At 39.0% G+C, this 14,825-nt stretch overlaps 2 protein-coding genes across 4 annotated transcripts in view; one reads left to right on the top strand and one right to left on the bottom strand.

Annotated features, from left to right (window-relative positions):
- Positions 1-5,049: 5,049 nt before the first annotated feature.
- On the bottom strand, positions 5,050-10,017 carry ENY2 (ENY2 transcription and export complex 2 subunit). 2 transcript variants are annotated; one of them, XM_062568382.1, is made up of 5 exons: positions 9,916-10,017; positions 9,648-9,740; positions 8,921-8,991; positions 6,144-6,218; positions 5,050-5,245 (listed from the first exon to the last, which is right to left on the bottom strand). In XM_062568382.1, the coding sequence occupies exons 2-5, from the start codon at positions 9,713-9,715 to the stop codon at positions 5,169-5,171; spliced, it is 291 nt and encodes a 96-aa protein (XP_062424366.1). In that variant the 5' UTR covers positions 9,716-9,740; positions 9,916-10,017; the 3' UTR covers positions 5,050-5,168. The 2 variants fall into 2 exon arrangements, with proteins under 2 accessions (XP_062424366.1, XP_062424367.1); XM_062568383.1 differs by having other exon boundaries at positions 9,897-9,980.
- A 212-nt stretch (positions 10,018-10,229) lies between these two features.
- Positions 10,230-14,825, top strand: part of NUDCD1 (NudC domain containing 1) — a 47,197-nt gene continuing 42,601 nt past the window's right edge. For both annotated transcript variants that reach the window (XM_062570553.1, XM_062570554.1), the window contains exon 1: positions 10,230-10,405. In XM_062570553.1, coding sequence (XP_062426537.1) covers positions 10,288-10,405 — 118 coding nt within the window. In that variant the 5' untranslated portion in view covers positions 10,230-10,287. The remainder of the gene's footprint in view (positions 10,406-14,825) is intronic.

Genomic DNA, 14,825 nt, shown 5'->3' with positions numbered 1-14,825 from the left:
AGAAAGGTACCAGTATTCAGAAAAGCTTGAAAAATGAAGGAGCCCCATATTTCTTTATAGTCTGTTTCAGTAACTGAACAGCTGTACTTTTACATACTCTATCTTTTTTAAAAATCGAAATTGTCAGATTTCTATTTCTATCTACTGGTGTGTATCTTTTTTGATGAAAGTACCCTTTGTTTAGTATTTTCTCTCTGTGAACCTTGTGATACACCACAACTATACTTTCTCTCCTTTTTAAAAAAAACTACCACCGGGAAATGTAAACAGCCTAATAAGCAATGCTAGCCCTAAATAATTCATTTTTCTCCTTTCTGTAACCACTCTTTTTTCCACTTCCTATCAAAAATGCAGATTGCACATCATGAGGGTCAGTCTCATCAATACAGTAAACAAAGATACGATCAGTATTATGCTCATCTCTGCTCGAATATATGCAAAGATCATATGGATGCAGATGATGAGCTTTTCGCTATGATTTTCAGAATCACTTCTTTCTAGGGAATTTAGTGTTGCTTTCACCCTCTGTGCACTGAGCTGAATTAGTACGCAAATACTTGAATGGAGTCAGCCAACAGAACAGGACAGGTTGCTCTGCCCTTATCAGTATTCACCAATGACTGTGCCAACCACAGATTTTCTCAAAAGCAAGTTGGTATTTACCTCCAGATCAATAATTGAAATAATGGATAGCCTCTTTCCTAGTAATGCCAACACAAGTCAGTGGGGATATCATGGAGGGACCTTTTTTAAAATGATCTACCAGTAAATCACTTAAATTGTTATAAGGTAAATGTAAAGAACATTTTAAGAATAATAAATCAGAGTAATAAGTAAGAGTAATATTGTGGAAAGCACAAAGGTAAATGTGAAATATGCTGAAACAAGATTAGACTTTCTTTGATTCCAAGCAGAATGCTGATTAACCTATTCATTACACTGAAGCAGTGAAGTAAAAATTATTCGTGAGGAAAAGAAGTCACTTTTCCTCATTTTGGGCTCAAGTCAAAAAATTGGCTCTGCAATCACAGCTATTTCTTTTAGAAACTAGAGAGCTGAGAAAAATAGGCCAAGTAGAACACAATTCTGATTTCAATTGCAAATATTTTTTAAATTAAAGAGAGTCTGCAGGTTTTCATTGCTTTTGTATTGGATTTTCTTCATTGCTTCCATGAAAACTCAGTCAAAAAATAAGTAAGATAGAGCTAACCTATCCAGGTTCCATAATCCTTACAACTAAACTTTTATTCAATTTTGTAAAAGAGAAGATAAGGACACAGGCTACCTGACACAGAGCTGTTGCCCCAAAGGACCCTCCAGAAAGAAGAATGGAGATGCAACAAGAAATTTTTAATAGCACTGATGCATTCTTACTGAATGCAAACAGACTTCAGGCGTACTTGTTCTCAAAATGATAAAATTCCATGCTAAAAAATTATGTCAATAAAACATGAAAGAAGAAGAAGGAAAAAATAATAGAAATAAAAGATAAATATAGACTCAACTGCAAAAACTTATGGTGGCAAAATGGTAAGATTCTACTGAAGGTGGGCAACTTCAAGTTTGATATGTCATTACAATTCCCTGGTAATGTTACTGCTTTATAACCTCTTTTAACTGGACCATGTCAACATGGAGAAGTATTCACATGGAAATAATTATCAAGCAAATTAAAATATAAATAGTTTCAATTAATTGTGTGCTTCTGTTTTTCAGACTGTGCTTCAGAGCCCTGAGGGCTTGACTAAAGGAGAGGATGAGCTAACTTTTCTCTATTGGTCTTCCATTGACATCAGTAGAACTATTCAATTTACTGTCACATAGAATTTTGTCTAGTGAACATACAGAGATATACCAATTTACTCCAGCTGTTATCTGACCCATTATTTCAATGTCAATATACAACTGAATATTATAGGCATGTCTACAGAATAAGCAAACTCAATCAGCTGCTAGACTATATGTATGCTATATATACCTATAGATATATACACCTACCATCTAAAGGCTACCATCTAAAGAAATCATACACCCACAGCTAATGTAATTTATGTCAATCTTAAACTGTCACATTAAACATCTAGTTCTTGGTTCTGTTTACCAAAAACCTATAAGGAACAGATTCATTTCATGACACTAAAAATGCTGAAATATTGAGTTAATGATATGCATATAAAAAGAGGTTTGGAACCTTAACAACACTGATTAGTTTCTTTTTCAGAGTGAAGAAAAAAAAGTCAATGATATTGTTCTGGCTGGATCCTGAGTGTTACCAATTGTTTTCAATTCTCAACTAGATTAGGAAAAAATGGGAGTCTGCAGGTAACAGTCTACAAAATAAAGCCATCCCATTCACCTGAGAATAAAAGCTGCAGTTAAAGCAAAAATAGGAGGTTGTCACTCAGAGGAGCTATTCCTTAAGAAACCATCTCCCACTGCTGACAGTCACATCAGATAGCAACCCAGGCCTAACTTCTTTCTTAGAAGATCTAATAGGGTATCTCTGACCAATCCACTCTAGTGTCCTTTGGATCTGTGCATGCTGTCAAACATGCTTTACACCTAGGTACAGTGTGGAGGCTCCACTGATCTGTTGAACACAACTCCCCACAGTAACATGCTGTGCTCAGTTGTTCATATCAGACAGCAACCTTTGTCACTTTGAGACAAGAGTTGTTGAGCTCTGTTGGGAAGGTAGTAAGTCTTTCCAGGAAATTTTCACGGGGCAGTTTGGAGCAGTTGCTAAATTTCTCACTAAAATCATATTGAACAGTTTTCCGCCACCCAACTTGTTCTCTTGTCATAAAAGGCTCAGTCATACTATTTTATAGGCAAGCAAAATAGGGTATATTGTGCTACACTAATGTTTGTTTAATAGTAGGAGTCTTGTCTCTGCCATTCAGCCAAGATTGAGGGATTAGCTTTGGTTTACAATGCCTGTCTCAAAAATTCAGCACAGAAATAATGATGCAAGATGCAGCTACCATATTCTAGGTGAAATCTCAGATGTTCATTGATCGGGCAACAAGCCTTACACAGTTTGATCTATGAATACCTTAAGCATGGCTCTCTTCCTCCACAGTGAAGGAAATCAAGCGGAAGCTCTGAAGCATGTTATCATGTACACATGACTCTCTTTAGCCATTGCTCAAATAAAGCCTTTTTTTCAAAGTCACATAAAAATGTAGAAAAGCATCAGGAAAGCCATCTAAGAACAAAAGAATAAAAATATGAAAGATATTTGACAGCTTTGCAATATATGAAACATATACTTAGTGCATATTCTGCTAGATAAAGTAACACATTCTATAAATTATTAACACAGGGTAAATCAAGTCTAGAATTCAAAGAATAACAGAAATACACCCTTATGCAATTCACACACAGAATTAGCATACTCACTGCCAATGGAACTTTTTTTAAAAAACATCTATCTGGACCTTTAAGTGGAGGAAACATTTTTCTTTCCAACATTCGCCATTATTTAATGGCATAGAGCCAATAACCTGTAGCAAGAATGATCAAACTGGCATGAAGGCAGACTTAAAACACAGGGCCTCAAAAGGGGCATTTATATAAATTTAGCAGATGCCTCATCTCAGCTCCTGCCAAGTTCCAGCACGCGCAGAAACTCTGCCTCATGTACCAAAGTGTTCCTGAAGAGTTGCATCTTGTCTCATTCAGCATGAGCATTTCCGAGGTCACACTGTCTTTTTTTCTAGTGGAATATCTAACCTTTCACTTATCGATAGGTTCTTCTCTTGCTTCTGCTCAATCGTTTATAGTATTAGCAGACAATTCAATAAAACACTTGCACTCCGAGAGTGACTGCTGACATTTCCTCTCAGCTGTTAAACAGTTGACAGCTGAAACTTTGCCTAACTCAGTTGCTGCTCCAGCTGTCTGACTCCACAGTAACACTCACCAGCTGAAATATAATCTTAGCTCTGTCATAAGGCTTGCTATTTTTTGGAAAACTGATGAATCTGGAAAAGGCAGATCACACAACACATTTGAGTTTAGGACTGTAAAAAGAAGATAGCCATGCTGTTTCCTTAAATTTAAGCTGGGGATGCCATCTAGCGGATTTCTTGTGTAGCAGTGACGTGAACTGTCAGAAAATGAGGAAAAAAGTCCACTGAAGCAGGCATATGTTTCTAAGCAAATAGTGAAAAATAGCTCCACTTCATCTAAAAGTGACAGTTTTAGAGCATTTCTTCTCATGAAGACCATTAAGAATTATACATTTGATGAATATAAGATAAAAAAGGAGGTTGGAGTGAGAATGCTTCATCGTTGTCAACTTTTAAGTGACATTATCAAGCACAGAAGTAGAAGCTGAATGAGCAATTAGATACTATTGTGTGACTCAGTTATTATGAAAAATGAATTGATTCAAGTTTATTCTTGCAGTTATTTATAGACTGAGCTGATATTACAGATCCAACCATGAGAATTTCAGATTTATCAGTCTGAGACTCTTATATTGCCATGTTATTGAATAGCAATTCAACTTCAAAAGGTTCCAGAGAACCATGCTGTTTTGCTTATCAGAAATATGGGAAAAGCTGGAAGACAGGTGTCATGGATCAAAACTAAAGAGGAAAAGGAGGCAAGAGCATTACTGATGAAAGATGGAGTACATTTTTTAATGAAACCAACCTTCTATGAATTACTGAATAAATATTTTAAAGGCAAATCTGAGACATTGAACTACTCACTTTCTAGCAAAAAAGCACTGAGAAATACCACCAACAGCTTAATGTAGTCTTTAAATTCTTCAAGCTCTCTAGCTACTTGGGATATTAAATGGGATGTGCTCAGTGGCACATCACATCTGTTCTTCCACAGACTTCTCCTCTCCCCAGCATTTCTGTTTAAAACATGTTTATTGAAGTTCTTGGAAAAACTAAATAAGCACTCAAACTGCGTGGTTAATAAAAATTGTACAAAATTATGGTTTATTGAAAACTGAAAAAATGAAATAGGTGTTAACATATTACAATGTACTCATGAAGCAACAGGAGAAAAGAACCTTAAAATCACAAGTCCACAAAAGATTTTTTTTTATTAAAATAACACCAAATTTGAGAAACTGATGTAGTGCAATGGAATTTCAATTCATCATACCAAAAAAAAAAAAAATCATTTCCAAGACAATGTCAAAGTTAAAGACTGGCATGCTGGGCAAGGAAGGTTCTTATTCTTTGTAAGAGTTCTTTCTTCACACTGTCTGGTACCAAGGCTGAAACGAGTAAGAAAGTAAGTAAAAAACACAAAATTGAAAAGACTGTCAAAATCAATTTTTTGCAACAGCTACTTATATTCAAATTTGTTCTTGCATTCTGCTAATACCTAAGGTAACCAAAGCCACTTGATTTTTTAATATAATACATATCTCTCTCTTTCTTATTTCAAAGAAGCTACAGATGAAGTCCATTAGGTTCCATTGTTGTGAATAAAGGTAGGTTTTTACCTGGCCATAATCAAAAAATTTGAGCATTTAGGGGAAAGGCTTATTCAGCTGGAAACAAATCACAAGAAATAAATTTGTGAAGAAAGAGGTACCCAGAATAATCAAACTAAAAAGCAAAAACTTTGCTTACTCAGCCATGACTGCAGAATAAAAATCTTCAGCAAGTTATTTTGAAGGTCTTTTTTTATTTAAAAGTTAATAAAGATTCTCCCACTAAGAGCAAAGATTTTTAGAAACTAAGTAGAAATGTATATAAGAATTCCATGTGTGCGTGCATGTTCTGTCCTTTGCTTTTCCCCATTGCTCATTACGCTAGTACACAGGTTTTTGTCAAAGAAACAGCTGAAATTAAAAACAACTCTGCTATATACCTAAGGCAGTGACACTTCAGTGACAAATTTTCCTGGGACTATGAATTATAAATATGAAGATAGGCTCATATGACTACATAAAGTAATTTCTAAATGTATTTTATACACAAGGGTCAGTACAAGAAGAATGGCTATTACACAAAACAAACTCAAATATTTTGTTTCCAGTTAATATCAAGCTATTAACACTTCTCTCCTTCACATATATCACAGTGGTGCTTTGAAGCTAAACTTGAAATATAGGTGGGTATATTTGTTAATGCACGATTAGTTACTTTTCCATTTAATTTTCTTACCTCTGCCTTTGGGAGTGATTTCTGCCACCAAATCATCAACAGTAACATGCTCTAATCCTTTTTCTTTAATCACATCTAAAGAAGGCCAAGACAGACATTTAAAGACTTTCAGTCCATTCATTTTAAGACAAAATCTTTGTCATTGATTAAGATAGGAAGCCTGCACACATAAGTCAGAGAAGACCAGCATGCAATCTAAAATTACATTGTTAACTTGGTATCTACTTTATATTACAGTGAATTTATACTAATTTATACTATAGGCTTAAGAATGCGAATCTATCCCTACTGATGCATCTCAACCAGCTCATATTTTAGAAATTTAATGTTACAAAGTATAAGCTCATCTGAATATTACCAAACCTGTGTATTACTGAAGTGTTGTGGTAGTTTGCAAATTGGTCTACTCACATGTCCAACCAAATTGTTCCAATTGAATCTATCTTCCCCAACGTTGTGTATACATGACTTCAATTTAACATCCAACAAAGGACAGTACAAAAAAGTTGTAAATTGTAAATGTTATCTTCCCAGTTGATTTAAACATCTCTATCCATATTTCAGCAAAAAAAAAAAAAAAAAAAAAGAAAAAAGAAAAAAAAATCTGGGAAACATAAAAACCTATTGCAAAATATAAAAGCTATGATAAATACTGTGTGATTAATATATTCCAGTATTTGTTCAAAGAAATTCTCTTCTGAAAAAACTTGAAGACTACTGAAAATGCAGAAGTCAGTGCTGAAGAGTCTTGAATTCAGCAGCGTAGTTCTAGAACACGTTCTTTAAACGTGAATGTTAATAGGTAAAAGGTCTGAAGAATCTTAGCCCCTAAGAGCCCCTAGAGAGACCTGGACAGGCTGGAGAGTTGGGCAGAGAGGAACTTCCTGAGGTTCAACAAGGGCAAGTGCAGGGTCCTGCACCTAGGGAGAAATAACCCCAGGCACCAGTACAAGCTGGAGGCTGACCTTCTGGAGAGCAGCTCTGCAGAGAAGACCTGGAGGTGCTGGTGGGTGACAGACTGACCATGAGCCAGCAATGTGCCCTTGTGGCCAGGAAGGCCAATGGTATCCTGGGGTGCATTAGGAAGACTGCTGCCAGCAGGTCAAGGGAGGTGATCCTGCCCCTCTACTCAGCCCTGGGGAGGCCTCATCTTGAGTACTGTGTCCAGTTCTGGGCTCCCCACTACAAGAGAGACATGGAGCTACTGCAGAGAGTCCAGCGTGACTACAAGGATGATCAGAGGTCTGGAGCACCTGCCCTATGAGGAACGGCTGGAGAGCTGGGCCTGTTTAGCGTGTGGAAGAGAAGACTGAGGGGGGATCTTATCAGTGTGTACAAGTACTTGAAGGGAGGGTGTCAAGGGGACAGGGCTAAACTTTTTTCAGTAGTGCTATGTGACAGGACTAGAGGGAATGGGCAAAAACTGAACCACAGAAGTTCTGCCTGAACATGAGGGGGAATTCATTTCACTGTAGGAGTGACAGAGCACTGGACCAGGTTGTCCAGAGAGGTTGTGGAGTCTCCTTCTCTGGAGATCTTCAAGGCCCGCGTGGATGCAATCCTGTCTAACATGCTGGAGGTAACCCTGCTGAGCAGGGAGGTTGGACTAGATGATCTCCAGAGGTCCCTTTCAGTCTCACCCATTCTGTGATTCTAAGACACCAAAATTGGCTTTATCAACTGACATCACGTGTACTGTTTGAATACCGTTTTTTCCTGTTTTAACTTTCTGTAAAACTCATCATGTACTGCTTAATTATTGGCCCTAATCCACAAACGCAAGAAGATCTAGGTGGAAATACCAAAGAAAATAACAGTCTCTTCTATTGGAGGTTATCATGCCCTTAACAGGAACGATTAATCTGATACTAATGTTTTGAATTGCAACTGCTAAGAAAGTAAGTATAGAACTAGCAATTTCAAATAACTTCAGCATAACTGATTATGAACTGTAGTAATTAAGGCCAGATAAACATTTATTTCACTAGCCATACTATTATGATATATAATCCCTAGCAGGGGCATCAGCCAGACAACCGCAAAAATTAATTATTTTAGCCTTCTTTGCAAATCCACCTATGACAGTGACTTAACACTCTTAGGTCTACAAAATGAAAAATATACTAATTGAGTATTGAGTTATCAGGCACAAACAATCTAATCAGAATAAAAGAAAAAGCTCACAGGATTTTTGTCTGCTTTAAGGAACATGCTTTAAGGAATAATCATTTCATTTAATTTGCAGATCTGTCCATTGTAGTAATGATAAACAGTTAGTTCAACATGAAAGACTTCAAGCTGTTTTCTTTTATGTAGGTAGATTATCTTGTTTTCAAGAAATTTATTCAAAAGAAGGAATACAAAGGCACTTTTCATTCTCACTCCTATATGCAAAAAGACACAATTCTATGTTTGTGATTTGTTACCGCAGTCTGTTTTCTCTCAGCTTCCTTTTTCTTGTTTTTATTCTTCTCTGATTAGGAAATCCCCAAAACAAAAAGCTGTATCACTGTTAATAGCTAGGGAACCAATGCCAATACTTTTCTCAGAGGCCTAATGAGTTTCAGATCACAGAAGAAACTTTAAAATTTCAAGGCCAACAGAAGATAGCAAGATGCTTTCTTATGTCTTAGATCAGTATCTTAGATTGCCACAGACGCTTTCCTCTTGCCTAAGTCTTCTTAAGATTGACGGTTAGGCAACGAAGCTTTCATCTCAGATGTTTGGCTAGAACCTTAGTCGATTACAAAGCACATTAGTTAGTTGGCTATCATTACCTTTGCAATGTGCCTTCAACTGATCCTTCCAGCCACATTCAATTAACTTGGCTCTCAGCAACTCTTTAAGGCTGTTAAGACAAAAAGTTGAATTCCTGCTAGCAGAAGCAAACATTCCTAACTTAAATATGCATCAATAGGCAAATTAAGTCTACAATTACTGCTAACAGGTGACTGAGAAGTCAGCAGCAGAAATCGCTGAACAGCACCTGAATCCTATCCTGAATGGATCCTACCAGTTTCAGTTAATTTTATGATGTTGGACCATAAGGAGGTCTTGGCTCAGGAGCTGGCTCATAGTACTTCTTCAGGCAGCTTTGCTGCTACAGCCACAGAAAGAAAGGTAGAAATGTAATAGTTTCTCTTCATTTCAGCTCCCTGCTGCTAAACATGTACAGACTTTTAAAGTTATAATATACATTTGCAATCAGGCCTTCAAAATAAATAAAGCTCGCTTCACTAAAGAATAGTTCTGTACCACCTATGTCTTTAACTGTAGGTCTGTCTGCCCAGTTACACTTTATCTCATTGTGGATAAAGAACGGGAACGCATACTCTGGAGTAAAACTGTAAGAATAAGAAAAGTTGTAATGCATATAACACAATTTAGAGTTTAGAATTAAATAAGCATCTGGAGTTAAACGGAGTTAAGCTTCACTTCCAGACACCATTCACATTTGATAACATTTAAGGTGCCTCCCAGGGATATCGCAGGAAGTGTACTCACCGTTCCCGCTCTCCGGTTTCTATTAGCTTTTGGTTAATGGTTGCTCTCATCTGGGCATCTTTGTTCATTTTGCCAGTCTAGGTTTTCACGGAGCTGTACAAAGCAGGAGCAAGTTTCAACAGCATTAGCAAACCCCGGGCTGTACTCTCTGAAGCCAAGCGCGCCTCGGCCGAAGCGACAACCAGGGCCGCCGAAACCGCCCCTCCCCGCGGCGCCCCGCCGGCAGCGGCTCCGCCGGCACAGCAGCACCTGGCACAGCAGCACCCACCCCGCAGCGCCGCCGCCGCCGCCCCTGCACCGCCAGCGGAAGACGCCACCGCCCCCGCACGAACAACGCGGCCTTCCGCCTCCCCGGCGCGCCGGGAAATGGAGGCCGAGGACCGGCGCCGGCTCTGCAACTACAGCTCCCAGCATGCCGCGCGCCTGCGGCTGGGTGGGAACCGCTCTGAGCGCATGCCCCACTCCGCAGCGCTCGCCACGGAGGCTGGGCCTGAACTACAGCTCCCGGCATGCCCCGCGGCGCCCGCAGGCCGTCCTGTGTCCGGAACTACCCTCCCCATGGTGCCCCGCGGCCGCCCCTCGCGCTACGGCAGGGCGCGCGGCCGTGAGGGAGCCGCGAGCCGCCAGGTTCCCGCCGGGGATGGAGGCCGCCGCGCACTGCTCCCTGAAGGCGAAGCGCCTCCTCCTCGACCCCAAGTTCGAGGGCTACAAGCTGTCCCTGGAGCCGCTGGCCTGCTACCAGCTGGCGCTTGACGCGGGTGAGGGGCGGCGCGGGGAGGCGGAGGGGCCCCAGCCCGCTCCCCTCCGCGCCCTGGTGGGGCGGCGGCGCGGCCTGGCCCGACGTGGCGCGGCGGAAGGGGGCCCGCTCTGGGGGTGGGGGAAGCCCGGGCTTGGGGGGGGGGAGGGGGAGGGGGAGAGGGAGGCCCCGGCTGGGGGATCTGGGTGCTGGTGGGGAGGGGAGGCTGCGGCTGGGGGATTTGGGGGGGGAGGGGAGGCTGCGGCTGGGGGATTTGGGGGCTCGGGGGGAAGGGGAGGCCCCGGCGAGGGGGAGGCCTGCGCGGCTCACCTTGTCCACGGCTCGGGGATGCCTGTAGCGGTTGAGACGTGCAGCGTGACAGCTTGTTGGGGTGAGGCCTCGGTGTCACTCGTGGGCTCTCTGGTGGACCAAGGTCTCTGACGCTTATCAGATCACTGCCTTCCAATTTTCTGTCCTACTGAGTTTGGATTTAGTTCCTGAGTGGATTCAGGAAACCTGTGTGGTGGATCTGGTATTGGCTTGTGTGTGGGCAGTAAGGCCTGATGACTAGCTGAGCTCCTTTGAATAGATAGTCCTTGAAATAGTCTTGAAGTGAGTAGGTATGAGTTAGAGAAATACATATAAAACTAATCTTTCTTATCAACTTTAGTAGATTAGCCATTTTTCTTCTTTACTCTGCTCTTGGTTCAGAGGTGATGCTTCTGGATACTCACGCCATGCTCTGCTTTTCCTGCTGGCTGTTACCAGTGTGGCAGGTACTGGTGCCTTACTGGGCTAAGTCACTGGATTCTCAGTTCATTGAGAAGAACATTAACATGAGGTAGTGTTTGCAGCCTTAGTTGATCCCCCTGAAATCTCTCAGCATTCTAGCCCTGTTAACTTGTTGAATTTGGATGCATTGTAAGGTGGATAATTTTTTTCTTTATTTTTTAAAGCTGTAACTTTAATATGGCACAACTTCAGTAGAATGACCTTTGCCTGACCTATATATTTACAGAGTGATACTGAGTCTTTTGAATGATCTTTCAGGCATTTTTAATGTTAGTGTTGAGTACAATATGTTAATAGTGAGACAGAAAAATATGATTGCTATTGTGAACTATCGGCAATAAGATAAACTGGATGTGAACTGTGGATTGAATGAGGACTGAATGAGTATTTGTTAGGTGATATTGTATATATGCCAATCATAAGACTGCAACATTTAGCAAGAGTGACACTTTTTGGTTATGAAGTTTGGCATTTTTACTGTTAGACTGGTATAGACTCGCATATTTTGGTTTCATTCTAAAAGGCAACACAGTCCACGAGTCTATGTGTGTTAGAGGCGTACTACAGCTGTGGCAAGGATGGCAACAATTAGCATAGCATAGGCATAGTTTATTAGTTTTGAGACATGAGTTTTACTAAATTCATGTTTAAGATATTTTGGACTACTTTGCTAAAAATGTATGTGTGTTAAACAATTGAAATGTTTTCTGCAGGATTTAATTTCCCTCTTTAACCACCATGCAGTTTTGTCTATAATTCGATGTTCTGCCTATATGAAGGACAAGCAAGACTATGTAATTCTTGGATAGTATACTGCATAGATATTCTAACCAGATAAGAATAGCACATTTTAATTAAATTACTTGAATGAAGAAGTTGCTAATGGAGAGAGAGAGAGAGAGAGATCTAGACCGTTCTTGACAGGTATTTTATGTAATAGTTACAGTAACTTATGTGAGAGAAGATCAGTATGTTTACTTCTCTTACTTTCCTTTTCCACTCTGCAATATCCTGACTCATTTTCAGTCCAGCTTGTCCTACTGTATCATTAATATCAAATGGTTTAGTCTGCTCTGCATATGTGTGTATCTAGATATCAGTCCACTGGGTAGTCTAACTTCACTTCTTTTTTATTAGTAACCCAAACTATGAAGCAAACCTGTATCTAGTTCCTCTGAGTGTTCTGTCCATCCTTATTTCAACCTCTCCTTAGGCTCACTATCCCTGTTGGTTTTCTTCTGCTTACTTCCAGACAGTTTCCTTACAGTGCAAAGGTGACCTGTACCAGAACTTTGCATTTCCTGATCTCAGTGGTTTACATTTGAATTGGATTGAAGGCAGTCCTTCTATATCTTGGCTTATATTATGGTCAGAAATATGGATTGAACCATAGAGACTATGGCTTGTAGGCAATGGCTTTTTGAAATCATTACATAGCAGAGGAAATTAATACTATATGAGAAGGACAGGGATTTCTAGTTTCCAGCACATCTATGACCAGATTTAAAGCTTCAGAAATATGCTCAAGAATTTAGTAATTGGGGATTATTAAATTAGCATTTCTTTTTGAGCACAGAAATTGATTTTATTTCCTTGTAGTAGCAGTGGATAAAATGTAATAGCTGAAGAGAAAATCAAAGGATAAGGAACACTGACAGCACAACTAAATTATGATTTTATTCACACGTATACATAAAAATTTGATAGTAGAATCTGGATGATTTAATGTTAAACAGTTGTTTTTTTTTCTCCCTTCCCAGGAAACTGCTTTGGGAACATTTGTATCAAATGATCTGGGATTTGGAGTTCTGCCTGTATGGCATCCCAGATTTCAAGGCAGTAAGATGAACATGTAGTTTTTACAGCATTCAGAATACTTAACAATAAATGCAGAAGGGTACTTGCTCTTACCTGGAGTTAAGTTACTTCTACTATAGTACATACACAGTGTTGTTATGACCCTATGTCTTAAGCATTAGAATAAAGCATTAACCTTCTGGATGTCATTATTTTCATTTGTAAATACAGTGATTTAGAACCACAAAGTGCTTTTTATGTACTATTTTTAGCTATTTTGGGGTTTCACAGCTAGGTATAAAATCAAATGAGGAAAAATTTGATGGGGAATAGAAACTTCTACTTTGAGCAGATAAACAAATTTTTAATATTGTTTTTAATATTGTTTTTATTGTTTTTAATATTGTTGGACAACTTGTATTAATTGCCATATTCCTGTGGTCACAGTGACCTTAATTTCTTACCATCATATAAAACTTAGTATTTAGCTCTGCCTTTAACCATTTAAACTGTGACTACCAAAATTTGATGTGGTCAGAAGCAGAAAGAAACTGAAAACCTCTTTTTTTTTTTTTTTTTTTTGATCTGCAGTACAAGGGGGACATTTCTAATGGATTTTTTTAGATATGTGGCAATGACGAAGAAGAATGGTGAATCCTCGTATTAGATCTATTAGATCCCTTTTAGCTCCTCTTATTAGCCTATTCTTTAATTTCCTCCTTACTTTCTACTCATTCTGCCTAAACCATCTAAACTTTGTCTTGTCTTTTCTCATCTCTCATACTGTTTTTTTCTTTCTTTTTTCTTTCTTTCTTTTTTTTAAGTAGTAATGAGTCCACATGATTATGCCTTCAATTTTGAACTGTTCATCCTAGATTTTGTTCATTTCTCTCCTTATTCTTCTTAGCTTATTTCCCTAACTGTTATTCAAATGATTCTTTTGCATTTGAATTTTGAGGGGATTCCTTTCTCAAAGATCTCTGAACCTGTGGAGAGAGGAGAGGGAGCCTTACTTGCTGTCATCTCTTCTGCCCTGACTCAATCTCAGCACAGCCCAAAACTGCAATTTAAAGGCAGACCCTTGTTTCCAACAAGGAGCATGTTGAAGATGGATGATAATTTAAAAGGAATTTAGCATGAAAACTCTAATCTAAGCTTCCACTGATCAGATATAATCTGATTTCTTTTTTCTCCAGATGTTTTGAATTTATTCAAATGTGAGATTTCCACACCCCTTTCCTCTTCACTCTGTTTGGCAGAACTACTGTCTATATTCTGTAGTGCATGCTATAGCTTTTAGACCTTATAACATCTGAAAAATGTACCAGATGTTCACTCAAACGTGATTTGCAACAGGCATGCAAGGAATATGTTCCTTTGATTATATATGTTTATTTTTGTTTGGTTCTCTTGAAAAATTATGTTAATAAATGATAGCCATATTTTCCATCTGTTCTGATCAGGGCACAGGATGTTTTTAGTTCCTCAAGAAATTCAGTACTTCAGTGAAAAGTGGTGCCCATTAGCAATGCCAGTGGGGGGAAAAATAAGTGTTGTGTGGATCCAAAAACACTGATCTATTTCAAACTTATGTAAAAATTTCTCTTGCAGTAGCCTATAAAACTGAAGACTATATACAGAAAAACTTATTAAAATAGTGGTTGTGAAATGCTAGGCCAGGGTGAGCCATTACTTTTTCTTTACAGCCATAGGTGGCTAATAAATTTGGATTTATATCTCAGGCACGTGCGGATCTGTTCTTATGTTGTACTTTAATTTCTTGATAAATAAAAAAAAATGTAGAGGTGACTTTTGCCTTAGAGCTTTTTTCAACAAAAATAGTTCTTGCAGCT

Source organism: Rhea pennata, chromosome 2 (genome assembly GCF_028389875.1).
Source record: "Rhea pennata isolate bPtePen1 chromosome 2, bPtePen1.pri, whole genome shotgun sequence".
NCBI classification, from domain to species: domain Eukaryota; kingdom Metazoa; phylum Chordata; class Aves; order Rheiformes; family Rheidae; genus Rhea; species Rhea pennata.
This window is presented reverse-complemented; position numbering and strand designations above follow the sequence as displayed.